At 44.4% G+C, this 20,868-nt stretch overlaps 1 protein-coding gene across 1 annotated transcript in view; it reads right to left on the reverse strand.

Moving 5' to 3' along the window:
* TUBGCP4 (tubulin gamma complex component 4) overlaps positions 1-20,868 on the reverse strand; it is a 380,747-nt gene that overhangs the window by 326,140 nt on the left and 33,739 nt on the right. Inside the window, exons 2-4 of the mRNA XM_078683319.1 lie at positions 17,090-17,218; positions 15,505-15,627; positions 13,971-14,024 (exon numbers count right to left, since the gene is read on the reverse strand). Of these exons, the coding sequence (XP_078539445.1) occupies positions 13,971-14,024; positions 15,505-15,627; positions 17,090-17,218 (306 nt within the window). The remainder of the gene's footprint in view (positions 1-13,970; positions 14,025-15,504; positions 15,628-17,089; positions 17,219-20,868) is intronic.

Genomic DNA, 20,868 nt, shown 5'->3' on the forward strand with positions numbered 1-20,868 from the left:
GAAGCACCATCTCTGGCGACTGCTTTGAGCAGCCAGTTGTCCAGATAGGGGAAAACAGGAATCCCCGACCTTCTGAGATGAGCTGCCACCACTGCCATCACCTTTGTGAAGACTCGAGGTGCAGTAGTAAGACCAAACGGGAGGACCGCAAACTGGTAGAGCTGCGACCCAACCGTAAAACGGAGATACTTCCTATGCGACTTCAGAATGGGGATGTGAAAATATGCCTCCTGTAAGTCGATCGCCACCATCCAGTCCTCTTGCTGCAGCGCCAGAATAACCAGAGCAAGGGTCAGCATCTTGAATTTCTTCTGCTTGAGGTAAAAATTCAAGACCCTCAGGTCCAGGATCGGACGTAACCTGCCGTCCTTTTTGGGGATCAGGAAATACCAGGAGTAGCAAACCTGGCCCCTTTCCTGCTCTGGAACCACCTCTATCGCACCTTTTTGTAGTAATGCAAGAACCTCCTTCTGCAGAAGAAGCAAATGGTCCTCTGAACATAATCATTGGCAAGGAGGAGGAAATTCCCGAAAGGGAAGGGCATACCCATTCTCCACAACGTTTAAAACCCCAAAGGTCTGTTGTGACCGATTTCCAACCTTGCAGAAAGTGAGACAGCGGACCCCCTACAGGACCGACATGATCCAGGATGGGGGATCTATGGCTGCTTTCCTGTGGTACCAGAGGGAGCGGGGAAGGCTGATGAGGAGGAGGAGGAGTAGAAGAGATTGCGGGCAGAACCACGTTGGCGACCTCTGGTTCTTCTTCTATAAGATTTGTAGAGTGAATTTTGCTGCTGCTGAGGTTGACGGAAGTTGCAAAAGGAAGACCTTCCAAAGTCTCGATATTTCTTGTAGCCAAAACCTCTCGACTGGGTCTGCAATCCCAAGGATTTTGCCGTGACTCTGCTATCCTTAAACCTTTGTACGGCCAAATCTGCTTTTTCCCCAAACAGCTTCGACTCATCAAAGGGCAAATCAACAAGAGTGGCTTGGACATCAGGGGACAATACAGAAGAACCAAGCCAAGCCTGCCTTCTTGTAGCTATGGAGGTGCCCATAACTCTGGCTACTGGGTCAGCCGTATCCAGACCGGATTGAATAACCTGTCTAGCCACAGCCTGAGAGTCTGACAGAACCTCCATAAAGTTTCCCCTCTCCTCATTAGGTAACTTGGGGGCCAATTGTTTTGCCGAGTCCATCAAAGCATGTATGTAACGGCCCAACAGACAAGTGGCATCGGTCGATTTCAGAGCCATGCTAGAAGAGGAGAAAACCTCTTAAGCTGACTGTTCCATCTTCTTTGAGTCCCCGTCAGCTGGGGCCTGAGGGAAAGCACCTGAAGATTGCTTGGAGCAGGATGCCTGCAACACCAAACTCTCTGGGGAAGAGAGAAAATCTGGATCCCCAGGTGCAGTCCTATACCATCTAGCCACAGCCTTAGAAACGGCAGGCAAAGAGAGTGGTTTAAACCAAACTTCGAGGATAGGATCCAAAAAAGCTTCATTAAAGGGTAACAGAGGCTCAACTGTGGAGGAAGGTAAATGCAAAACCTCGGTCAAAAAATTTGCTTTATATTCAGCAGTAGGTAACTGCAAATCCAAAAGCTCCGCAGCGTTCCTTATCACCAAATGGTAGGGAGCTCTCTCTTGAGGAGGTGAAGCCCTAGTAGAAGATAGTTCCCACTCCAGGAGAGGTATCCAAACCACTCGCCTCCTGAATTCCCTCAAATTCATCCAGAGACTCTTCCAACTCTCCTTCCTCTACTTCCTCTATATGATACTGCTCCTCTTCTAAAAGCCTCTGAGCCTCTCTCTGTAAACGAATCCGCGGATGAGGCATCGGTGGCATCGTACGCGGCGCCGACTGTCCCGGAACCAGCGTTGAAGGAGGCTCTGAAGGAGGCACGAGATCCACACAAGGCCAAGAGGAGGGCTCACCAGAGGGCACCGAGGATTCTATCAACGGCGTCAAGACTCTCGGCACCAGAAATTGCCATGACGGCACCACTGGCATGAAGGGTGCCTGTGCATAGTGCTGGGGCACGCCCAAGTTGAATGCCAGCAGACCCACGGGACCAGAAGGTGCTCCGGATGCTGCCCTTGTAAAAACACCGTACATAGCATTTGAAAAATGCAACAGATTCGCCCCTGGAGCCGGGAATTGTGGATATGTATTCATGCCAGTATCCAAATGGGGAGTGTCCGACGTCGGAACGATCGGATCCACTGCCGAATCCAACGGTTCAATCTCAGGCACAGGAGAAGATGGAACATCCAGAACCAGCTCGGCATCTGAAGCTGGTGAATCCCTCGGCACCGGAGACTGCGCCAAAGCACCTCTAGGCAAAGGAGACTTCTCCGGAGTCGCACGAGGAGAAGGAGAGGGCGAAGGAGATACAAAGTCCTTACAGCGACGTCGAGGGGCAGGCAAATGTGACCTCGAAGCCTTACCCTTCGTCGAGCGGCGCCGAGATCCATGTCTTCTGTTTTTTCTTGTGCTTTCTCGACTTCGATGTATGCAAAGTCGACGACTTCGGCTTCGACTTATCACGCTAACGCCCTGTACCTTCTTTCTTCGCCTTGGCCAGAAACAACATAGCTTCCCGTTCTTTAACCCCTTCGACGCTCATGACGAGCTGGGCTCGTCATGGCGTAGCCTCCTCGCACGCTCATGACGAGCCCAGCTCGTCACGTAAAGTGCGGTTTCGCAAAACCCAGCGTACGGGCGGAATTCCGCCCGCACGCATGCGGTTAAGGGCCTTTGGGTTCATTTTCCTGCAACAGGAACAGTCCTCCACGTCGTGATCCGACGACAAGCACTATAAACAATCTTCATGGGGGTCAGTGATGGACATGTGACCCCCACATTCCCTACAGGGCTTAAAACCAGACTTCCTCATAAACAACATCACTTTAGCAAGAGTTAAAGCAGAAGGAATAACAAAGTAACTCCACAAAATATGGAGAGTGCTAGAAAACAGCTACGCATCGACAGCGCGGAAAAAAGGGAACTGACGTCATCACGCCGACGAGGCTCTCTTATGGCTCCGGTGACGTCATGCGGGGTCGCGAGCGGAGTCAACGTCCTTGTCAGCGTGGATAGCTAGGAAAAAATTCTGCGGAATGCTGGGGCAGGGGACATTCACAAGATGAGGAATCCACAGGCAGATGTATCCATCAGAAGATGGAATTTATAAGGGCAGCTCAGATGGACAGCATACAGAAGACACACATGTTCTGCAGAGGTCAGTTATTTTTTATCTGAACTACGCTTTTTACATTTTCCTGTGACTTCCATATCCAAAGAACTCCACATCTCCTTTGGTATTGATCTGGAACTCCACTGCGCCAACCTGATCAAGTTCTTCTTATGTAATATCAATGACTCATTTGTGAATAAGAGTCCACTTCCATAAGGCAATCAATGGAAAAATAACGGTCCCACTTATCAGTGAGAATTCAGCATCATTCTCCACTCACCTTATGGATAACGACATTTGGTCCCTGCATTGCAACACTTAACCAGATCAGAGACTGAGGAGTGAATGTTGATGATTCTTGCAGATTTTTGAGACAATGTACATTCTGGATTTGTCAGTTTCTGGGCAACATCAAAGTTATACCTAGGCTAAGGTTACTGTAACTCAGTCTAAATATCCATGCATCATTTATCAGGAAACGGCAAGATTAAGCCAATATTGCAGTCTTCACAGGAGCTTCAGATCAAATGGTGAGTCACTGATAAACATTGTCATCCTAACAAGCAGACTTTTGTTATTTTACCTACAGACAACAGCCTGCCTTGAACCATAATGTTTTGACCGGTGTGAGGGTTTATATGTTGCTACTGTTCTATTCTAGGAATTCTCTGCAAGACTCATGAACTTCCATCTGGTATAGACCTAGAGTTGTAAGAGGGTAACTCCTTGTAGGCCGGGAAGCAAGGAGGGAAATGACATTTCTATGTCCTGTGGCTAAGACCCCACAACAACATTGACAAGGGGACAATTCAGATACAAACCAGAGACTCAAAGGTATTCTTGGATCGTCCTGGGTTAAGGTAATCAGAGGGCAGAACTTGGTAACAGGAAGGGCTAGCAGGACACAATTGCATAAAACGGACTCGTGCTTGCTACTAACTCCAAAACATTTGAAGAAAAGTAATACTCGGAAACTTGAGAAATATTCTTCGGATGTGTAGTAATAACTTCAAATTGTGACTACAAACGTGAATCAAAAATAAAACTAAAAGGTATTTTTGGAATAAAAATAAATCACCATGTACTAAACAGATTTTTTATACTGAACAACATTCGGTACTAAGAAAATTATATTTTAGACCGAAGTGTTTCCACCTGATTTCAGCACACTAAAATATTCACCCGAGGGCTTCAGTGAAGCCACAGTTTACTCTGAGTAGTGGTGCTGAGAAAATGTCAGACGCCAGGCACATTCTCTCTGGTGATACTGCATACTTTCAAATGTGTAATCTAGCCCTTCAACCTAGAGATGGGGCAATTCAAACGAAATAGGTCTATATTCCTTCCATCAGCGAATGTCATGTGCCCAAATGAAGTTGACACGGTGAGTGAAAAAGGGCAGCATCCAGTTTTTAGATTTTGTCAGACTGATCCCTAAATGACGAATCATCAGTCACATCACAGATGCCGAGATTGGGATACAAGTCTTTGATTTATTCCTCCTTTACATCATTTAACTCTTGGGAGAGGCAAACCACCCCTCGAGTCTAGATGTCACTGGATCCTTTTGAGTTATTAAGGCTATCAATCATCATGGGTTTGTTTTATTGTTGTGGAAGAGTGAAATAACTATAAGACAAAGCAGCCTACAAAGTACCCCACTGATCACAGGAGCAAGTTGGGAAGCTGGCTGGGGTAACTCTGGTGTTCAGGCTAAGTCCAATAGAGACTAAGGCATACAGATGAATCTTCAGGTGTGTCTTCAGGAATCAGAAGAAATAGTTAAGATATATGACGTAACAGTTAGGGACAACCTGCAAGTCTCTAAACGGGGAAAATGCACTTTTAATGAAAACGTTGTTATGAATATACCAATAGACTACCACTGTGATGTGCATATTAGGAAAGTTTTAGTTGTTTAGGAAAAATGACGCCTTAAAGACTTTTGGCGGATTCATACGTTAATGGAGTTAAGATCAAAGTGCAGGAAAATCAGAAAAGATAAATAATTTAACATGAGGAGACGGCATTCTAGAAGTAAGTTACCTTTACTTCGACATTTTTACATCAGGAGTCATTACACTATATAAGTTCTATCTGAAATTGTTACATTGCAGGTAAGTATGTATGCATTTATGCATCTATTTCTGTATTAGTATGCATATATTAATGGTTATGTTTTCAGTGTTTTATTACGCAGGTCTTTACTTCACAGGTACGTTAGGTGTGTGTGTGTCTGTCTGTGTGCCTGTCTGTGTGCCTGTCCTTGTGGGGACTTGAGTATAATGACACACACATGCTGTGAAGACTTGCTTGCACTGTCGGGGCCTGAACACAAGTACCCACAAGGTAAAGCCTTCTATATGATTGGAAATGACTTCAGTGACTTGTGGGTCACCATGTGTATTTATTTTTTGTTCAGCTCTGCCCCTGTAGACAGGAGGGGATACTGTAGCCTTAAACACAGAGCATATTAAACACACTTCAAAGAGGATAGTCATTTTGAAGGAGTATACCCATTAGAAAAAAAAATACCAGAGTAAAATGGCCTTTTTAATTGTACATAACTTCTTTTTAGAAGCAAAAAAGTAATCAAATGATGCTACTGACATTGCACTTTTGTTTTGTGGCTATTTTCTCTGAAAAGCTTAGAAATGCACAATTAATTCAATGCTATTGTTTTGCATTTCCATCACATGACTGTAGGAAGGTGGATATCGGACTATATGGTTAACCCCACTTTGTGCCTGGTGTTTTGCTGGTTTTCAACTTAGTTGGCCTGGGACCCTGCTATTCAGGGCCACAGGCTATCTGCTTTCTCTATAAAATGGACTCCATGTACTTTAGGTACATACCAGATTGGTTACTGGGTCACCCTTGTGAGCCCCTGTATAGTGTACCCTAGGTACCCCGGGCATAGGTGCACCCTAGGCCTACCAGGGGCTGCAGCATGTATTGTGCCACCCCTGGTCTGCCTTCCAAACTGACACCACAGGTCTGTTCACACAGCCTGGGTAAGGTGGTGTACTCACCCCTTACTTAGATATAGTATACCTATATCTATATATACATATAGACACATATACACCTATAAGCCACTCCTAAGGCAGACCTTGACAATCCTGGAGGTAGAGTGCTTGGTTTTATGTGAGAGGGTGCCCTAGCATGAGCTGAGCCCCTCTGCAGCTTTCGGAACCATCTCCTTATAGCTGTTCTATGATATAGCCATACCATATAATCTTAAATGCACTATAATCCTCGCAGTTAATGCTAACTTTGGTTTGGCTTTATCAAAACATGTCGTGTAAGGTGTCAAACACTTTGGAATACTACGCCCCGCCAGTTCTGGCGGCGGGGGTAGCATTCCACCCTTCTAGAGGGAGAAGACATGTAGTTACTGGTTTACCCGGTTAAAGTTAAACAGAGCCTCAGCATCACAAAATGGATGCTGCTGCCACAGACAAGAGTCTTACCTCCTAATGCTGGACGAAACTCCGGCAGGGGAGGCCTGGACAATAGGTTTTCTGTCCAAGGAGGTGCTGGCAGCTCCCCAGACAGGCTTTTGTGTATTGGGGCAGGAAGGGCTGCATTCAGTGAATGCTTTCCAGAGACTGCCTGGGGCACACTAGGTGCTCCATGCATTTCCCAGTTCAAACTGGTTGATGGGGCACTCTGCCGCGAAACTGGACAAAGGGAAAGGGCTGTAACCACCCCCTTCTCAGATCCACCCATAGGAGGGACCTTAAAGGTAGTCCAGCCCCTAAACTTAGTATAAGCATAGGATCCCAGTCCCTAGGACTTTAGATTACCCTGGATGAAACTCTGAAACATATATCCTGGACCTTCGACATTCCATTTCGACTGGAAGACGGAAGACATCTCCCTTGTGGTCAAGGAGTGACCACCCTGTTCAAACAGGAACCAACAGCAACTTTTCCGGTCTGCATTTTCGAGGCTCCCGCCGGAACCTGAAGAATCTGTGACACAGGATACGGACTTCCAGACATCTCTGACCCCGGCCTTCGATCACAGCAAAGCTGAGACCTGTGGCGGACACGAAAGACGTGGGACCGGAACTCTTGAGCATCCTGCATTTTGCAAGCTGCACTCACTTCACAAGGTAACTCGAAGTCGTGCATTGGGGTGCTTGAAGCCCCAGACCCAAGCACCATTTGCACCGAAGCTCAGAGGCCCCCAATCCACGAGTGTCCCGTGGGCCCCGCTTTTGCATTTCAGCTCGACGCGTGTTCCCGGTTCCTAGTCCGTTGGCTAGTGAGCCCCTGGGAGACTCCATTTTGAATCCAACTCACTTTCCTGGTTGCTCCCGGCTTGCTCCAGCTTCCCTACAAAGGAGAAGGGCCACAGACCTTGCTGGTCTGCACCAAAGCCAATCTCGACATCCTGCGTGGGTTGCATTTGCCAAGACTTGTTGGGTCCAATCCGGATACCGACACAGCAGTCAACTAGATCCTTCATGGGACAGCTCAAATCCAGCTCCTGCTCATCGTCGACATCTCCTGGTCCTCGTGGCTGAAGCGACAAACTTCACCTTTTCACCTGAAATCACCCGACATTGGCTGGCAGCTTTCCATCGCCATCCTGGTCACTGGCAAGTGACCCAGACTCTGTCCCTTCTGCTTTCAGGTTCTTCTGATCTTCGATCCACCCTTGGATCCACCTGGACACTTTTCCTCTGGTCGCCTGCAGCACTTCTTTGCAGCTCTCCATTGAAATCGACGACGAAACCCCACATAAAAAGAAACCTATGCACCCGGCTTCCGTGGGTGAGGTAACACAAGTACTCTGGTAGTCTCGAGGGCATTGGCCCTCCTAGTGTCTAAGTCTAAAAGGGTTTCATTGTAGTCCATCCGGAAGTATCCTTAAACTGTAAATTTGTAACTTGTTCGTTTCCCATAGAAAGTCAATGGTAACCCGCGTCTGTGTTTAGACACGGCACGCGTCTCCCGTGGGCCTCCTACTTCCTAACCTTTGATTGTTTAGAGTAGCCCCAGCGACTTCACAGGCCCCAGGCCTGCTTTCTAATTCTCACGTGGTTCTTATATCACTATTTTAGTATATGGTTTGTGAGGCCCCTAGGGCAAAACGTATACTGTGCAACTTATCGTAAGCTAAATGAGTAACTTGTAATGTACTTTTACCTCTGACCTCATACAGAGTGCAGAGGGGTTGTGTTTAGAATAAATACATATATATTTGATATATACCTTGTGTGGTGTCCTTTAATTTGGTACTCAAGGGATTATAATTGGTAAAACAACTTGCTTAATACACTCTCTGCAGTCTTAGCCTGATGACTGCTGGTCCATTCTACCACTAGGATAGCTTTCTAGAAGGTTGACTTTACAACCACCATCAATAAGGGTCGATTAGACTGGTGCAAGGTGCCCACTAGAACTAGTGGACATCATATGCCAGGCTAACTTCTCACAATGACCAATTCACTATTTAAGATCTCACTTTACCTTACAGGTCAATCATTGATCACGGCTTAAGAATATCAACTAGGTCTGTACTTTAGGGCGCAATATAACTTCTTTTCTTAAGGGTACTCCCAGTTAAACGGAAAGTATATATTAGTTCCTTTGCATTTGGATGTTATTTTTACAAAAGTGGATGCTCCCCTGTGTAGCAATTTGCATGTTTACCTGCTATATTTTGTTTTCTTTGATGCTGTTGTATGAAGACTTTCTAAGTAACCATCACTGGTAAAAGAAAATGAGAAAACCACAATGTTGATGGAGACAGCAAATGAGCACTGTTTTCTGGGTACAATATGGATTATTGTATTTTGTGTGAAATACATTTTGTGTATGGGGATGTGTGTGTGTGTGTGTGCGTGTGTGTGTGCACAGAAAAAACCAACGGTTAAAGTAATGTTATACTTAAATGAAATGTTCAGTTACAATGTAATGTTTTAAGCTGTAAAATGTGCAGATGTATTTGTAAAACATATTCATGACAGGGGACTATGTCCCCACTTCCTTTAACCCATTCGCTGCGGGGGTTATTTCCCCGCTGTGCTGGGGGGGAGGGGGGCACGCACAGCGCCTGCATGCTCATGACGAGCTGAGCTCGTCATGAGGCACGGCGCTCCTGTGCTCATGACGAGCTCAGCTCGTCACAGGTGCATTGCCTCCCGTGGAACGCTCAGCACAGGAGGGGAATTCTCCCCGCACCTGAGCGTTCCACGGCTCATGACGAGCTGAGCTCGTCATGAGCACCGGAGCACCGTGGCTCATGACGAGCTCAGCTCGTCATGAGCATCGAAGAGGATATTGGCTGCCAGCAACATTTTTCTCATGTTACTGGCAGCCAATCAGAGAAAGATGCCTCAAAGGAAATAAAGCTCCAGGGGCGAATCAGAATGCTTTATTTTTAAATTGGTGCTCCCGCGAGAGTCTAGAGACTCTTGCGGATTCAATCGTCCAGATATACAATTATTTTTCAACCTTAATGTCTCAAAAACTAATAAATGGATTTACTCCAATTAACAAAAAGCACAAGCTGCGTACCAAGAGCTAGATTCCTGGCAAATTTGGTGTACATCCGTTGAGCAGTTTTTGTTGTAGCTGGTCTTAAAGAAGTCTATGGAAAATGCATAAGGATTTTGCGTTTTAGGATCCCCCTTTTTTTCGGCCCCTGTTTGACGGATTCTGTAAAACGTAGTGCATAGGGGTAGCGAAGAGTTTTGGGGGTTTTTGGGTCTGGGATGGATCATTTAAAATATTAAATTCAAATTAATTTATTATTTAAATAATATTATAATTTAAGTATATCAAATTAAAAAAAATGCATTAATTTTACATATATGCTTACAACTTTACCTGAGATATACAGGCACTCTCGATGTAATCACACGCAACATAAATGAACTACCAATGTAGTACCCACATTATTTTCACTTCCGATGTAAAAACATTCAAAGTAATAACTGATATTCCTTCTTAGCACTCTCAATAATCGGTCCACCTTGACACTGCATCAGTGTTTGGAAGTCACAAAAATGCCACTGGCAGACCGAAAGATGGGAGAATGTATATAGACAGGTAATGTAATTACTTGGCAGAGGGAGAATTCTTGTGGATTTGTGTACAAGAGGGAGACAAATCTCAGTTTTGCACCTGGCTGGTGCATGGAAAATAAGGGAGACGAAGGAAATGTGGTTTGATTCTTGAAATTTCAAATACAGTGCTATGTTCTTGAATTGCTGAAGACTATGCTTGCAGATGCAGAGAAACTGTCGTAAAAAGAGTTGTCAAAGTGCAGGTGCTATCAGCACTGAAAGTACAACTTTACTCAAACAGTGTACTTTGTGGTTTAGTATAAATCCGTTTGGTAATTTTTTTTATAAATTAGCATTCCTTCAAAGAGTTAAAACCTTTGTATATCTTGTTGGCTGAATTTGCAAACATGAGGCTATTGAATTCTGTCAATCAAAGCGGAATGTTAGAAAATAATTAAGAGCCCGAATTCAATTTTTTCTGCATCTTGAGATTTGTGAGTGCAATGAAAAAAAACAATCACAAAGATAGCGGCAGACATGCTGCTCATTTCCGTCCCAAAGACGTGGGGTAGAGGAGTAGCTCAAAAGTCTAGAAAATGCCTTCATAAAACGAAGGAAAACATTTTTTTTTCACCTGGTACAATTGCCAGTAATTGTCACCATGTGTTATTCTAGAATGAGTGCACCCACCATGAGAAGAAACATGTGAATCTGAATTCCATTTTTTTTCTAAAGGGACACAAATAAAATAAGCTCCTAATAGGAAATAAGGATCAGAAAATGGTGCAGTTCAACTGTATCAGTTGTGGTAGGATGCTAGTCATAATTCATACCAGTAAGGTGTACACATAGTTGTGTGAGGGACTGGCTGGAGGCGAGGCTCTGCGTCTAACCCCCAATAGGTACAGACGCATGGGCACAAGGCCTCGCAGCAGGCCGTGCCCAGTGTCCAACCAATAGGACACTCAGGCATCTGCAAATAGGGCAAACTACTCATGTGTTCAACCCCACCTGCCTAGCCTCCGCCCATTGCTCTCATTACTAGATTCATATTTTTTACCTTCAACATTCAAATAAAAAAAAAAAATAGGTCTCCTTTTCAACAGCATTCGAAGTATTGTACTGCAGTGTCTAATTTCCAGAATCTGTAAGTGAATGCACGCATGTCGGTTTATAAATTGGATTATGCCTGAGATGTGTTTAAAATGAGCTCTGTTTTAAGTCCTTATCTTACATGTGATTAACGAAAGTGTAGAGTATCTGATCAGATATATTGGGCTCATATATTTAACCTGTTAGTCATAGTTAGCCTTTTGTACACCTGTTAAGGCACTGAAACTATATCAGGCTACAGGAAACCTGAATAAACTGTTGGAACCAAAAATACATTTGGCCAAATTATCAAAGGCATTTAAACATAAATATATGTTTATGGAAGAAAATGGCTTATTTTACCCCTGCCAGGATTATAGACGTACATAAATGGTCGTAAAAATTGGAGTGGAGTGGGGTAGACTGAATGGAATGGGTTTGGTTGAGGTAGATTGGAGTGGGGTAGATTGAGTGGATTAAAGTGGAGTGGGGTAGATTGGTGTAAAGTGGAGTGGTGTAGAGTAGAGTGGTGTGGTGTAGAGTAGAGTGGTGTGGTGTAGAGTAGAGTGGTGTGGTGTAGAGTAGAGTGGTGTAGAGTAGAGTGGTGTGGTGTAGAGTGGTGTGGTGTAGAGTGGTGTGGTGTAGAGTAGAGTGGTGTGGTGTAGAGTAGAGTGGTGTGGTGTAGAGTAGAGTGGTGTGGTGTAGAGTAGAGTGGTGTAGAGTGGAGTGGTGTAGAGTGGAGTGGTGTAGAGTGGAGTGGGGTAGAGTGGAGTGGGGTAGAGTGGAGTGGGGTAGAGTGGAGTGGAGTGGAGTGGGGTAGAGTGGAGTGGGGTAGAGTGGAGTGGAGTGGGGTAGAGTGGGGTGGAGTGGGGTCGATTGGAGTGGGGTGGACAGGAGTGGGGTGGACAGGAGTGGGGTGGACTGGAGTGGGGGGGACAGGAGTGGGGGGACAGGAGTGGGGGGACAGGAGTGGGGGGACAGGAGTGGGGGGACAGGAGTGGGGGGGACTGGAGTGGGGGGGACTGGAGTGGGGGGGACTGGAGTGGGGGGAACTGGAGTGGGGTGAACTGGAGTGGGGTGGACTGGAGTGGGGTGGACTGGAGTGGGGTGGACTGGAGTGGGGTGGATTGGAGTGGGGTGGATTGGAGTGGGGTGGATTGGAGTGGGGTGGATTGGAGTGGGGCCAGGTGGACTGAAGTGGGGTAGATTGAAGTGGGGTAGATTGTATTAGATTGCGTGATCGGAGTGGAGTAGATTGCAGTGTAGTAGATTGGAGTGGGGTAGATTGTGGTAGAGTGGAATGGGGTAGATCATGGTGGAGTGGGCTAGACTGGAGTGGTGTAGATTGTGGTAAAGTGGAGTGGGGTAGATTGGGATAGACTGGAGTGGAGAGGGGTAGACTGGAGTGGGGTGGATTGGAGTGAGGTAGATTGGAGTAGGGTGGGATAGATTAGAGGGGCGTAGAGTAGAGGGGACTGGAGTGACATAAAGTACAGTGGCCTAAAGTGAAGTGGCGTGCCATATGTTGGAGTGGCCTGCATACAGTGGAGGGCAGAGTGGAGTAGAAGGTTGTAAAGTGGAGTGTCGTAGAATGAAGTGGCATAGCTTAGAGTGGACTGGCGTGTTGTAGAATGGAGTGGTTTGACATAGTGGGGGCACAGAGTGGAGTAGAGTGTTGTAGAGTGGAGTAGAGTGTTGTAGAGTGGAGTGGTGCAGTATGGAGTATGCAAGGTGTGATATCACACTGCCATTACAGACATCACATTTTTTATTGGAATTACCATTTCATTTGTGCAGACAAAGTTTTCCAATGCACAAACAAGAATGTGTGGAAATGTCATCATCCAGTGTATTGATGTGCTCTGATCGTATCCAAATATTTGTTTCCACCACATTTCAGAATTACAAAAAAATTAACGATTTGTACTTTCTTAATTCTGATATATTCTGAAACATCAGCAGAGTTCATTTTTGTTGTGTGTTAGAAAAAAAGCATTTGGTTTCACAGCAAGATTGTCAATTAAAGCGTCTTACTTTGAAGTCAGAGAAAAAAAGTCAACACCAAGACGATCGAGCCTGATATTTGACGTCCTTCTTTGAATGTACAGCAAATGTGACAAGATAAGAACTAGATTTAAAGGCCTGTTTACAGAAAACGAGCACCCAGAAGGACACAGTAAACAAGCAATGTTCTACTGGACAGAAACTCAAGCTGGACATCCTAAAACAAATAAAGCCAGCAAATAGAAAATAAACAACTGTGAGTACACACCCTAAAGCCAGTGGTAAGCAATGGGTGGAATGCACTCCCAGAATGACCACCAGAAGTTGTTAGGAAACTGCTGTCTTGTAGGCTTTGACCTAAAAAGCACGATGACGCCAAGTACATGGCTCCCATTTGACGGTTCTTTGTATATTACATCTCTTCAAAAATGACTCAGTGTCCTGCTTCACTCAACATAGTAGTCCTTGCTCCATTTCCATTTCACTTTCCCTATATTTTATCATCACAAGGTACTAAAAAGTTACTATTTATTTCTAAATATACTACTAGGCTATACCGAACTCATTTTGATTGTTTAATATTTAATATGCTTCAAAGCACATCACTCTACCAGCCAGTAAAACACATTTTTGAAAAGAGAACACCGACCTGATCGAGGGAATAGTTTACATGTGAGATGGAGAGATGAGGATCTGCCAGGAACTATAAAACAAATAAAAAAACATAGTTAAATTAGACAGTCCTAAACATCAAAGCTCAAATGTCTGGAATCAAAAGGCGCTGAACATCTCTTCTTTATATTAATTTATCAGATATCATATACATTGGTGAAAACGAAAGAGGAAGTTGCATTACACAATAAACCAAGGAAACAGTGGCACAGCAATATTCCAACCCAGACTGGCACCAGCACTGCTTACCCCTATGAGGCAGAAAAAGAGGTCTACACAGTGTTTAATTTGAGACAGTGTTTGCAGTTGGGGCCTACCTGTACTCCTTTTTGGGGACCAGCACTTATTATTCCTCAACATACTTTGATCCAGAGAAAAACGCAAAAGGGAGAAATAAGGAGAAAGACAGAAAAACAGTGACAAATGGAGAAAGAAGGGATGAAAGGGAACCCGCAAGAGGGCGATAAAAAGAGGCAGGGGGAGTCTGGTGGTTGATTAAGGAGGCCTGAGGTGCAGGGTGTAGCTTGGGGGGTGGGGTGGGGGTGGGGGGGTTACACCCCCATACTAAATGCATTACGTAGTAAATAGTTGGGTGCAGGTGGTTTCAGTCAGATTTCACCAAGGATTGATTTTTCTCCCTCGTCTCTGTTTACAAGAACTTCTTAAAAAATATTGGCTATTTTACAAAATATTAAAATATTATGTATTAAGTACCACTTACAATCTACATTGCTCTCCCTTTCCACTGCCCCTTAAGTCCCCTTATGCCTGCTTCTCAGATAATGAATGTTAATGAGATATGATAGCGTAATTGTTGGGAAATCTGAAGCTCACTCCCCCCCCCGCCCCCGAATCTTACAGACCAAGCTAGCCTCTGCTAGATATACTGTAGATATACTCTCTAATCATACCAAAATAAAAGGAGTACCAAATAATCTCTGCACAGATGCAACTGGGAATGGCAAAATAATCCCATTGGGTTGAACGTGAGGTGAAAGAAACCATGTCACCCCTTTAAGTATTACACCCTAGAACAGACCTCAGGTTTACCCTGCATGTCAAATTAACCTTGATCTCTAGCGCTTCACCACAACGATTGGGGTAAAGGACTACAGAACGATAGGTAGCTGGCTCTCGTCCAAGCCAAAAGGCAAGATACAGCATCATCATTCACAAAGAATTGTGGGTCCGGATATTTAATATATATTATTGTCCTTAGGAAAACTGTCCCACAAAATATAATGGACAGCAAGAAGGATGTACATTCAAACATTCCAGTCTTTGGGGTTAGAGGAGATGGAGTAGTCATATCACTAGTGTATTTTTTCAACATGGATGGAGAGCTTCACTTAAGAACAGCAATATCACCTTTGACATCATTCCTCTGTAATAGAAAGGCAGGAAATCCTCTCAATTTACAATATATGCAGCAACAGTTAACCATAAGGAGAGGAAGAGGGTCCGCTATCCTAGAAGGGTTGTGAATAGACTAGTGCAGTGAAGTTTCTTACCTCCTGCTCTAGGTCAAGAAGACACTGTCGGTATGGCTGGAGCAAAGAATCAAGTCCGGTACAGAAAGCCCTCAGGTACATCCCATGTAACCCACACTGCCCTGGCTGGGATGGATGATGATCCTGGAAAAAAATAGATTATTTATCCTCTCGGTGAAGTCCCCCTTGAGACCAAAGAAGACTGTAACCAAGAGACAAACTCCTCTTGAAAACCCCAAAACACCCTAAATGAGAGTTGCATTGAAATAATCACAAATCACGAAATTAGTCACATACAAACGGCATATTCTCTACTTCAATTGAGCGGCAATACTCAGAAAAGATGGTTAATCAGAACAGACAGCGGTCAGGTTGACATGGAGAAGAATAAAGCGAGTTGTGTCCTACCTACAAAACTGAATTGGTTAACATGTATTATTTAACATACTTCACCAGAGGTAAGGCTGCATGTTTTTTTTCCAGAAGAAGGAAACCATCTCACCATAAGTGCCAAAGTCATAACTGAAACGTTTTACTTTTGACAGACTTCGAGTCATGTTTACTTGTGAACTGGGAGTCTGATGTGTATTTTAATTTGTATGCAGATGGAGAAGTTTTAAAGCCACGTCCTGTACAAAAAGTGAGACGGAAGCAATTAATTGGATAGGTTTCATTATTTTAAAAAAATGACCTACGCCACCAACAATAACATGCTGAGTTACCTCAAGTGCCTGGGAATGAACCCTGCATTCAGACAACTCACTCCTCATCCTCGCCCTTCACTTTCATGCTCAACCTACACTCACAGCGATCACAATGCACTCCCACTGATCACTCTGCATTGACACCATTCATCTGCTCACCCTGCACTTATACTGATCACTCTGCTCTCACAATACACTTGTGCTGTTCACCCTGTACCTCACCCTGCAGTCACACAAGCACACTACTCATCCTGCACTCATGTGACACTTCACTCACCTGTCCCCCTCACTACTCAACCTGCAATCTCACTCAAGCAAGTCCATCACTAACCATGCATTAATTCGTCCCACTCTGCACTTCACGTCCACACCCAAATTCATATGGTCACCTGACTCACCCTGCAGTCACTCCTCTTACCCTACTCTCACAATGTCACATCGCTCACTGTGCACTCACATGGGCACTCCTGCCACCCACACAGCGCATAGGGTTAATGTGCCTGCTACAAAGAATGTGTACCATGCAGATTACAGAAGGAAGTGTGAGTAAACTATGAGTAGCGCTATAAAAAAATGAAATGTTTGTCAGAAAGTTGCTATAGAGAGATGAGGCGCATTTATGGTGAGTGGTACTGAGGGAATTCTTGGAGAAAGAGGATATGGGGGAGGGGGCGCTAAAAAATACTGTTGCGCCGTGTACGACCAGTGATAGGGCCAGCCCTGGCTGGGAGTGTTAGACTCCAACCCCGAAGTGAAGGGCTAGTTGAGGCCCTGACCAGGCCCAATTCCTGCTGTACCTTGGATTCAACACTATGTTCGATTAAACACGTTGAAGTTGCAACGCCATACCTCACGATGGGAGACGCAAGTTCATCAAAGCATCAGGAGGCACGAGCCCATACCTGCTGCTGCACATGGCCGGTGTACTGCTCGATGAACTCTGTGAAACGAATGTAGTCTGTTCCAAGGCGGCAGAGTCGATTCAACACGCTTGTCTCACTGGGATGGAGGAAGGGCATTTCCTGAGATACCTTAGGCAAACAAAAAACACGAGGTTTAATAATAAGGGAAGAAGAAAGAAAATGGCTCATGTTGAGAAATCAAGTTGGCATTTCTAACAAGGAGGCCATAAATATGTTGGATCGCATTCTGGGGTGCAAAGTTGTGGGGACACGGTTCCTCAACAATTCCTGGAAAACATGCTGCATTTGTCCTATTGTCATTTTCAGACATGGGGACACAATTCAACAGTGCCCTCATGTTGCCTGCATTCAGTAGGGACCAACAAACTGCAGGCAACTAGGGGGCTTTCTTATTTTTACTTTCAACCAGGCCTTACCACAATGAATCATAAAAGTGTGTAAATCAATGACCGGGAAATGTAACATAAAACAATGAGGATTAAAGGTTGCAGGAATCACATAAAACTGATTAACCACTGATCGCTTTTCAAGTATGGTACATTGTTTACCGTAACCTTGGATTCCGTGAGGCTATTCTTTACAATATTTAAGCTAAAAAAAAATAATCTAATTTATTTACGTTTTGCCCTTTGGCTACCCACACTTACTGAATGCAAACAGAACCACCAACCACTTCCAATTGCACGGGACCTGCATCTCCAATTTGCCCTTCCAAATATTTCTATTTTTTCCACAGCTGCAAAATTCCATTATTTGCTTTAGGTTTCAATGTTTTTATTGCCATTTCCAACGAAGAATCATAATCCACTGAACCCCAATAAAGAAAAGGTAAATGAGTTCATCTCAAACATACGGTCTATGAAACGTAACAGTTCCCTTATTTCAAAAAGGTGACTTAAAAGGGGGATGTTGCGGGATCTGGAGAGTTGAATTAACGATGAAGAGCAATAAAAATACGCATCTAACGCAACAGATCTGCATCTCACAATCCACCACTTATTATGGATCCCAATAGAGAGCAGAGAAGAACAGAACTAAACTCTGGCTACAGTTAGTGTGGTCATCAGATCAACAAGAGCATACCATTTCTAAGAAAGCTGTTGCGGCCTCTGTGTGTCTAAAAAAGGGTGTGGTGTTTAGCTGCGACTCAGAGTGTAGAAGAGTGCCAAATAGCAGCCTGTACATTCAGGTCTCCCAGTTCCTTCTTAGAACCCTGAAGTTGAAGTTCTGTGGTTGAGCTGTAGTTAAAACGAACAAGCATTGTTATAGCCAGTAGGTCTCACCTTTGGGACATTAAAGGTGTTTGCCATGCAACGGTTGATGTTGCACCAAGGATCTTGTGCTGCATAATAAAATACATATAAGGTCCCAAAGGCGAGGCCTATTGCCTATGCCAATGCTTGTTTTGAGAAAAAGCATTTATACCACTTTTTTTGTTTTGTGCGTTTGTGGTTTATATGGCAGGGAAAAAAGTAACTTTGAAATAATGCTCTAACGTTGCCAACAGAGGAGTTGTTACCCAAAGTACCGTGGACATCTGGTTTGTCAACATTACCAAAGCTGAGAGCTAACCATGGTATAATATTTTAAAGCCTGGCTGCCAGATATCTGGCAGCACTGACTCACATTACTCTTATCTGAATTCCAGGGCTAGACACATCAAACAAGAAAACAGCAATTTATAAAAGGGAAGCGCAAGGCTATGTTTTGGTGCGTGTGTGTGTATGTGCGTGTGCTTAAGCAGAACCCGTAAAGGTTCTGAGTACAACCAGAGTCATGAAAACAGCATCCTCGATTTTAAAAGGTACTAAAACTTCACTCAATCACCCTGCAGCTGCTTACACAGCATGAACGACCCTGTTATTTGTTGTACGATATGTGGATTAATTTGCATTTTCTTTACATAAAAGAGTTCACAGGCTAACAGTTTGCAGAACAAATCTACGTGACATTTCCTGTTGGCCTTAAGCTCTTCAAATAAAACCAAGCCAGTGTCTCTTGAAGAGTGCTGCATTTCCATAAGTGTGTGGGTTCTGCCAGGACATCGGTGTTCTGCAGCCCTTTAAAGCAGCTCAATGCAAAATGTTTTTCTGATAATACTAATTGCCTTATTTGGACACAAAATAATAGTTATTTTGAAAAAATATATGAATGTTTATTTCTGTTGATGCCATAGACAGGAGATTTCCACATGTACTGAAGAGGATGTGGCATAATGGCAATCTTTATGTACTTTGGTGCTGGGGAGCAAGGCTCTAGTCTGACTTGAGCATATTATCCATTATCTTCTTCTGAAAACAAGGTGTGCACGCATTTCAAATAGATTCCAGTGCAAAATGACCATATGCTACAGCAACACTGACGAGCAAATTAACTGCAAGCCCCGTTTCCGTTTGTTAGAGGATGGCAAGCATTGGATTCACTGCAGCTTACAACCGAACGCAAACTGTAGAAAAGTTAAAGTGACCGTGAAGTGAACGCAGCTGCGTTCACGTGTGAAATCTGACAGATTGATCACTGTGCGCTGCTGCCCGTAACCGCAAGCTGTAGGCCTTTTCACACGAACGAGTGTGTGAAAAGTCCAGAGGGATTCCAAGAGGTCGTTTTACTAGAGCAGCGCATGCACTGCTCTAGGCTTGACCTAAAAAGGTAAAGTTCCTGCCCCCTGCTGTCTTACATCGCATCTCGTGCTCACCACTTTAAGCACCACCTCCGTTGTGTCTGTGCTGCCCAGCACAGAATGGCAGTCACCAATGTTTTATCTTGTATACTCCGACTTCTGGAGCGCAATCCATTGGCATTATGCACACTGGGACTCGTCAGCAGGCAGAATCCTCCTGCCAATGAAAACTTTAAGAGCCACTCCTTATGCTCCAACACGGGAATCCTGTGACAGATCACCCAGGTTAACTGCTGGATACTCTATTCCAAAATGATGAAAGGAATTCTTACATTAATCTGAACGGATGAACGTTCGGTCTGCATTTCTGTCAATTATTTTCACAACAGAGTTGCTCCAGATAGAAACCAGCGGCATGCGTATCAGTCTTGGTCTTACAGGAACAGTCCAGCCCAAACTGGTCTCTGTGACACAGTGGGCAAAAAATAATCAGCAGCCCAAGTGATCACCAGTGGCTAAGATTAAGTTAAGCATTCTTACCATCACTTTGTTGTTTGTTGACGTAAATGCCGTAAACGCAATGGATATCCTTAGACATGGATAACATGATCACTGTGCCACAGGGCTCAAGCTGCACTCTACTAGTAAGGCCTAAGCCTGGAATTCCTGAATGCCATCAAATTGCACCAGCGCTAGAACATACCTGCAAGTGCACTTTTGTAACTTTCTTTTAGGATTAGGCTCCTAATTTATTGTCGTAATGCGAGCTGAGGTCATTGCTCACTGCATTTCCTTACAGCACTTGACCTAAAGTAAAGGCTTTTCGAAACACGGAATAATAAATGCACGTTTGAACAACTTTTACATATGGATACATATCTTACCTTAGTGGTACACAAACCTCTTTACAGTGTTACAGTCAAGAGAGAGTCAACCTCAAGTCCTCTAGGGTGGGCCTATTGGATAAAGGGGAAATAGCCTTTTCTTTAAGGAACTCTCGCTCACTGAATGCTATCCAGTGACATGCTTCATCATCGAGTTCTTTCCGAACCTTTGAGGGTCGGGGCATGCTGCGACCTCTTTTCTACAAGGGTGCACTTTTTAGGAAAAAAGGGTGTGGGATCTATATGAGGTAATT

Source organism: Lissotriton helveticus, chromosome 3_1 (genome assembly GCF_964261635.1).
Source record: "Lissotriton helveticus chromosome 3_1, aLisHel1.1, whole genome shotgun sequence".
NCBI lineage: Eukaryota > Metazoa > Chordata > Amphibia > Caudata > Salamandridae > Lissotriton > Lissotriton helveticus.